We start from the raw sequence: 8,222 nt of genomic DNA on the forward strand, positions 1-8,222 counted from the left end.
TAATTAAAACATCTTGACAACCAAAATCCTTATCCAAATATCTTTAATATATTACTCGTTAAATTAAAAAATCTAGTTAACAGTAATAATCATCCTATGTAGCCCTCACTTGCTGCAAAATGTATGCACCGTCAGTAACGAAAAAATAGCAAGAAATTATTAATTACAGAATTTTTAGGCAATTATAGAATTGCCTAAAAATGTAATATAATTAATAGATACTTAATATGTAAGATATTATTATTGATAGATATTATTAAACCAATTACAGAACCGCAAAGGATTTCATTCTTACTCCTTAATAAATTGGAGGACAGCGTTCCCTAATATAATAATATAATGTTATTAATATTTTTATAGAAATAATATACATTTTACCCTACTAATAATGAATGCACTTTACATTCATATAATTGAAATATTTTACGAATTGTGACAGAATTATACAAATAACCGATGGATTTATTTTATAATGAAAACAAATATGTAAACAGGTAGTGAAGGATAGAGAGCGCCTTAAAATTCTCTGACCAGCAACTGATTTAACTATAGAGTACTTACTTTTGAAGCTGTTGCGCAACCGCCTGTGGTATTCATTGAAACTGTTATCAATTTTACATTATCATGAACACTGTACCTATTCTAAAATGATTATTACTATACAAAATATAGGTACGTTCGTTTACATGCTATAGTGCCTAGATACCTACTGCTTACCCAAGTTTTCTTTAATTTTTTATAGTACTAACTACCGAAATATGGCGACTTCCAAATTGTTTTTACCTACATAAAGTATAATTTTTTTTTTCTGTGTGTTCAATGTTTGTTAAGTTAACGTATTATTTGAAAATATATACTTGAAACCTATAATTACCAATAATCTTATTAATCTTAATAATAATTCCTAGCTATTGTTAATATTTTTTTATTTTAAATAAAATGTTAAACATTCGTCCTCAACTACGAAAACTATGTTGTAATATTTATTTTACTTTAGAAAAACTTAAACTAACCAATTATCATAAGGATTACCTATTAATTTTTTTATTTTAAAGTTGCAAGAAGTATTTCATCGTTTATACTTCCGGAAGCACATCAAAAGTTAAAGAAAATATGTTGTGACTTTTCGGAAACAAAATTGAGAACTATTGCTGCTAAATTGGACAAAGAACAATTATTTCCCTCCAACCAAGTATATTGTTTTTTAAATATTTAATAATCAATTACTGTATTAATTATATTATTCTTAAAATGTTTACCTAATTAACCAGATTTAATAAATTGTAAAAGAACAATCTCACTAGTTACAAACTATGGAATTACTTCTAGGTAGCTTGGCAAGTTAATGATTATTATTATGTTAATTCAAATGAAATATTAATTAATTTAAAAAGTAATTCTGCAATATGTTTCTTGTCACATATGTTTTACACATTTCTTTAAACTCTACCCTACAATTTATAAAATTACCTACAATGTTATGTTTAATATTTTGAGTTCATAAGATTTAACTTAGATCTTAGGTTAATTCTCTACTTCATTATATGTTTTTTTAAATACAATTGGCTAAACTCATTATTAAAAAATTAAATAAATATTTCAAATTTGTTTTCAGATAAAAGAATTAGCAAATTTAGGCTTGTTGGGTATTTTAGTTGATAAAAATTATGGGGGTTCAGAAGCAGACGCTCTTGCGCTATCAGTAGCGGTCGAGGAAATAGCCAAGTAGTGTGTTTTTAAAACCCTCAATTTATTATAACAAATTAAATTTTTTTTGTTTTTTTATATCTAGATGTTGTGGTGGAACTGCTTCAATCGTTAGCATTCACAATGCTTTATATGCAGATATAATCAACAGGATAGGTACACCCCAACAAAAAGAAGTCTTTTTACCAAACTTTGTTAATGGAAATAATGTCGGTTGTTTTGCACTTAGTGAACCGGGTAAATTTTGTTCCATTAAATCCTATTATGATGTATTATTATTATTAATTAAATAATGCTCAGATTATGAATCTTACCTAACCAATAGTTTACGAGGGTCGTCCAGAAAGTAAGGTTACATTTTTAAAAAACCGAAAAGTACATATATTTTTATGAAATTCACAGAGATTGTACCATAGGTATATAGTTATTTTTATATTTTAAACCCTTCAGTTTGATACACTATAAGTGTGAACTCGGCGTTTGTATGCCAGAGTCGAAGTATTGACGCTACACCTCCTTGAATCACTTTTCAATTGTCTTTTTCCCCCTCTTCGTTGTCAGAAAAATGTTTTCTACCCAAAGACTCCTCGAGATTAGTGAAAACCTAACTTAACCTTTGATCAAACCTTGTATAAGATTTAATTTTAGAACATACCGTTAAGCAACACTGTTTCTTTTTTTATTTCTAATACTTTGATAATTGTTTCTGATTTTATTATCGCATATGTATAACTAAAATTTTAATACTTATATTTCACCAACAATATATATGACATAAAAAAATTGTTACACAAGTTCAGGTAGTGGCAGTGATGCTGTCAATATGCAAACTACTGCAATACATGATGGTAATGAATGGGTATTAAACGGCACCAAAGCATGGGTAACAAATGGTATTGAAGGCGGAGCGATAATCGTGATAGCTCGTACGAATAAGATAATAGGGCACAAAGGAGTGTCTGCATTTCTTGTTCCGACACTTACTCCAGGTAACTTACATTACAATTAACAGTATACATTACTATACATTTATTTTTGTTAAAATTAGAATAGTCGTAAGAGTATGCATTGTGGGTACACATAGATGTAATCATAACGAAAGACATGTACTCTCTAGGTATACAATTTTCGTTACGAGTACACACTTACAATTAGTGTATACATAAAAAGTAGCAAATGGGTACTTACTGTTTATCCACTATGGCTACATCACTGAATACTCAGTAATAGTATTTAATTATTTCTAGGCCTAACACGAGGCAAAAGAGATGATAAACTAGGTATCAGAGCTGCGTCTACTTGCAATATCATACTGGAAAATGTCAGGGTACCTTATGAAAATTTACTAGGAAATGTAGGAGAAGGATTTAAAATAGCTATGTCCGGAATCGGTAAAACATACAAACATATATGTATGTATATGTTATTACTAGAATTATAATTTCAAAATTTGTATTTCATAGACGTGGCTAGAATTGGTATTGCTTCCCAAGCAATAGGTATATCTCAAGCAGCTCTAAATTGTGCTGTTGAATATGCCGGACAAAGAAAAGCATTTGGAAATCCAATAATTAAATTATCAGCAGTACAGGTAATAATACTAAAATAAAATCATGTACTATACTAAGACAAGTGACTGAGTGCGTATGATGACAGCCTGTTTTATTCCATGTCACCGGTTCAACACTGTTGACCGGTTCTGTTTGCTAGATAGGAACTGTATTTGAGCGGTGAAATTACACTGTCTTGACTTGGCTGGCAAATATTCAACCCATGGATTTTTAGAGATGTCAAGGAGGAGTGTTAAAGTGTTTACTTAATGAAAAAAATTACATCTACGTCTTTTAAAATAATTACTTCGTCTTTTTGGAAATACAATTTTTATTTTGCCCTTCTAAAAAATGTTTATTAATATAATTAAAATTAAAATTAAATGTTATTAAATGTAATTTGTATTATTTTGATTGACATAATTTAAATCAATGATATTAAATTAAAAATAACTGTTTAAATAGATAGTAAATGATAGGCAAAGTCGAGAAGGAGCTAGTCACAAAGTTTATCTTAAAATCAAACATGTGTGTTCAATGTGTATGATTAATAAAATACCTACCTAATATGGAAAACAAATATTTAGCTAATAGTTTAATGGCAAATTGTACTTATCATCTGATTTGTTAAAATAAGAATTATTTGTTTCAGCAAAGACTTGCTAAAATGGTTACAAAAATTGAGGCAGCCAGACTTTTAACCTGGAAAGCAGCAATATTAAAAGATAACGGACATTCGTTCACAAAAGTATTATATTAATATCTAATGTAAAGCTTACGTTATTAATAAACTTTAAAAAAATTTAGGCAGCTTCCATGGCAAAACTTGCAGCATCTAAAGCGGCTACATATATTACTCATAATTGCATTCAAATACTCGGTGGAATGGGGTACGTAAGTGACATGCCGGCCGAACGGTACTATAGAGATGCCAGAATAACTGAAATTTATGCTGGTCCAACAGATATACAATATTTTGTTATTGCTGATAACTTGGCAAAAGAATACGGACTTAAAATTCGATAAAAAAATAATAATTGTTGAGAAATATATATGTATACCTGTTTATATATATACTTTTTTAAATATATAATATTCAATTTTTGTTTTTCTAGATTTCTTTAATTATGTATTAGCATACTAGGGACTACAGGTTTAGAGGATGTTATATGGTTTTGTTTAAATCATAACCTATTCTGAAAATGGAAAAGACGCCAGTACGAGACAATATCATCCTTTTATCATAATAATTTCTAGAAAAAAAAGTTAATTATTTTAAGATATTAAGAAATTTATTTTTCAATACCAAGTATTAAGCTAATAAAAAACTAATAATAGGTGTCTTCGCTCGAAAACCATCATAGACTGAGTAAAACGCATACTGTAAAGCTATGCGTAGCTCAAAAATATTTTTTTAGTTTGCCTCTACCCAGCCTAATTAAAAAATGTAACACGCTGGATTGACCTGAACTGGGTTAAAATTATTTTAAAAACATCATAATGGAGTTGGGTAATAGGTAGTTTTTATTTCGAGTGTCTATTTTTTCCCTTTTTTTTATTCATTTGGATCGAACTCGTTAAAAATAACACTTATATTACAGCATAATAATATACACATTTAACAATTAAATATAAATTGACTCTTTATAATGTATCATCTTTATTCCATTGTACGCTTTTTGAAAAAAATAACAAATCAGCACCTAAACTCTTAATTAGTTTAAAATCAATCATTTGTACTTAGAAATTAGTATTTATTATTTTGATGCATTCGTTTTTTATTTTTCCTAGTTTTGTATCAATTCTTAATATTTTTTTAAATAGTTCTTTAATTATATTTGGAGGCCCTAGGTTTGTGTCCACGTGCCCTTAGGATGAAAGATGGAACTGATAATTACTATTTCAATTAATATTAATGTTTAGTTTAGTGAGCATTTATTAAGTAAAATGAATGGTGAATTACAACTATATTTTTTTGCATAAGTACAAGTACTAATACTTGTTTTATTATTCCTTTGATATCTTGATTTATCACAAATTGCAATTATTCTAATTTATGTTAAATGAATTATATTATACATGTTGAATTTCTCATATTATTACTAGTGTTGACTGATGTTCTGAACTAAACTAAATTGGAAAACCTTATTTAAAATATTTAATTAATTTAATAGACATTTAATGAACATATTATATTCATGATTTATTGTAAGTATTTGACTGTTTTTAAATTATTGCAAGTTATAAAATATCAGGAAAAAAATCTGATAGCTTTTTTTAAATTTAAGAAATGTTAAAACTTAAATAAAATTTAGGTTTTCCGTTTTAGTCAATTAATTAGTTTCAGGGGCAGGCGGGTAGCAGAGATAAGGCGGCAGTGTACTAACACACGGTCACCTGTTCGAACCTTGGCCACTGGTGTTTTGTTCCTCTGGGTGGGCAACTGTCTCGGTGGAGAAATGGCCACCTGCACCTCTCTCTGGGTCTAACTTTTAATAAAAAATTGTCATGACTACACTACTATACATCATTATTGTAGCTTTAAATTAACATTTACAAAAAATAGCTAACACAATTTAGGTCAACAACAGTATAAATTATAATAAATATGATAAAGTTTGAAAACTAAGTTATATAACACATTTATTATAATATCAAAAGAACTAATATTTATAAGCTTTTAAAAATCATGTCGGTTTGTAATTAGCCAAAAGTTTTTCTTTTCTATCTTTAGCTTCTAATTTAGCCTGCTTTTTAGCTTGAGCTTTAGCGATTAAATCCTTAATGACAAATTCAGGCAAGCGTTTACCCCTCCATCTATTTGGCAGTATCGTCATGTTGACAACATTCAGCTTTTCTTGTACATATTCAACGGGGCTAAACTTTTCTGCTTCTTTAACCTGTTATAAAAGCAATATAAAATAAAAACACTGTAAATATGTTAGTTAATACTCAAGAAGTAACCTGTGTTAAAAGTTCAGCTTGAAAGGCCTTCTCCTTTCTCATCTCTCTCTTCTGGCGTACTTTGGCCCAAACATACTTCATACGTTTACGTAACTTCCTTAACTTGTGTTTTTTCATTTTTTTACGTCGAATGACAATCAGCCTAGCTGCTTGAATTTCATTTGCATTTTCACTGAAGGGATCAACAATTGTAAGTGGTTTTGAAGGACATGGGATTCTCAAAGGAATACAAGGAGTATGTTTTTCTATAATTTGTTTTAATGGTACAGTAGGTACATAAATAGAAATCGGAAAATTCGGTGGCTGTAAAGGTGATTGATTAATAGAACAAATCAATCGAGCGTTTGATACTCTATCAGCAGCAATTGTAACTGTAAATGAATAAACAAAACAATTAGAAAGCAATTAGAAACATACAAGTTGTTTTAATTTTTTTTAAATGTAGGTATAAGAAGTTACATTTGATTTATAGTTGCTTAAATTATTTTCTTTTAAAGGAAGTTTTTTATTGCATGCAATTAAACTTGGAAATATTCAATTGATAATGTAATTGTATGCTACTTTGTTCGATTTGATTTCAAATGAAAATTTGAATGAGGTGCAAGTTCTAATAGTACAATTTGTTTAAAAATATACTGCAATGATTTTAATATAATCAAAACAAAAAAGCAAAATACAATTACTATATTTAATCAATGATAAATGCAAATCAATATTAAATCCAAAACAGCATGAAACTATTGTAACTGAATATTTTAACTTATCTTAAAAATAAAGAAAAAATATAATATTTATCTTATAAAAAAATTGTTTTCTTACGATTTGCAAAGCTTCGTATAACTGATCTAAAGTTGTTTAACATAGTGACATATATAATTTGCTAATGAATTTCAATATCAAAAATATACGAATTCTAAACTCAAAATTTTGCATAAATAATGCTTTTCACATTTTTTCTTTTTAATTTTACTTATACAATAGGAAATTAACTTTGTGGCCCGAGTCCTGACAAATTTCAGTTATCAATTTGTAAAACAGTGCAGCCAACATTTTTTTACCGGCGACCCGGCCGGTAAAATATTACCCAAGGTGGATAAATCCACCTTGATATTACCATTAATACGTTTGTATGATAGCGTTAAAACGGTTTGGACTCAATATTGAGTTCAGATTTCAGTGGTTTGATTCAACTGCGATTGTATTGCAATTTGGTTAACTGAACCATTGATTAAATATTTAATCAATGCTTTTATAATATTCTCATCATAGTCCTTATACTGCTAGACGGAGCATCCGGGTAGGATGCGGGCGGGTGGTGCGAGCACGGCTATTGTCGTAGCAGTGATGCCACTGCAAGAAGTATAAATTATACTTCATTAAATATTGTTTAATGAACTGTACAACATTATTTTGTTTTATTTATAACAAGTAACTATATTATTATAAATAGTTATTACTTATTACAATATTATAACACACTTATTACTTAACACGTTCAACTCTGCATTTAAAACTCCGGACAGGCGCCAGTAGTCGTGATTTCCGATAAAATTTTGCTCGCGCTGTCCTGCGATCTAGTAATAAAAAATTGGCTCGCTGGAACTATATGCATGCTCCGTCTAGTAGTACAAGGTCACAGATATATATAATAAACTAGATTGCTAACTAGCGATAAGAATTGAAGCCGACGGTCCGCCATTCTGGTGGGATTAATGTGTGTTATACATAGACCTATAAAGATTATAGGTCTATGCACGATGTAGAAAAGATAAGGTGATGCCACTCCAACCAAATCAGTGGGTCAAGAGGGATAACACAGTTACCACGAATGTTGCGTGCTACGATGTTATGTTACTCCGACATTTTTGTTACGAATGACAATTGCTACGACGACAATTGACACGAATACATTTACAACGAAAATATGTTTTCGCTTTTATTTTTTATGCCACGATTTACAGTTACATCAAAGTTCCATTTTTAATTATTGCTTCGAATTAC

At 29.0% G+C, this 8,222-nt stretch overlaps 2 protein-coding genes across 3 annotated transcripts; one reads left to right on the forward strand and one right to left on the reverse strand.

Moving 5' to 3' along the window:
• The first annotated feature begins 596 nt into the window (after window positions 1–596).
• LOC126844116 (short-chain specific acyl-CoA dehydrogenase, mitochondrial-like) lies at window positions 597–4,365 on the forward strand. 2 transcript variants are annotated; one of them, XM_050581987.1, is made up of 9 exons: window positions 597–672; window positions 1,056–1,192; window positions 1,616–1,725; window positions 1,793–1,944; window positions 2,508–2,696; window positions 2,955–3,098; window positions 3,171–3,298; window positions 3,910–4,005; window positions 4,065–4,365. In XM_050581987.1, exons 1-9 carry the CDS (start codon window positions 648–650, stop codon window positions 4,281–4,283), a joined length of 1,200 nt encoding a protein of 399 aa, XP_050437944.1. In that variant the 5' UTR covers window positions 597–647; the 3' UTR covers window positions 4,284–4,365. The 2 variants fall into 2 exon arrangements, with proteins under 2 accessions (XP_050437944.1, XP_050437943.1); XM_050581986.1 differs by lacking the exon at window positions 597–672 and adding an exon at window positions 679–976.
• Window positions 4,366–5,770: 1,405 nt separating this feature from the next.
• Window positions 5,771–7,227, reverse strand: LOC126844117 (uncharacterized). Its single transcript, XM_050581988.1, has 3 exons — window positions 7,041–7,227; window positions 6,222–6,592; window positions 5,771–6,157 (listed from the first exon to the last, which is right to left on the reverse strand). Exons 1-3 carry the CDS (start codon window positions 7,081–7,083, stop codon window positions 5,945–5,947), a joined length of 627 nt encoding a protein of 208 aa, XP_050437945.1. The 5' UTR covers window positions 7,084–7,227; the 3' UTR covers window positions 5,771–5,944.
• Between the last annotated feature and the right edge of the window lie 995 nt (window positions 7,228–8,222).

Source organism: Adelges cooleyi, unplaced genomic scaffold, assembly GCF_023614345.1.
Source record: "Adelges cooleyi isolate 19-005CV unplaced genomic scaffold, UGA_ACOO_1.1 ACOO_flye_CR_arks_rails_tigmint_CR_PRNA_633, whole genome shotgun sequence".
NCBI lineage: Eukaryota > Metazoa > Arthropoda > Insecta > Hemiptera > Adelgidae > Adelges > Adelges cooleyi.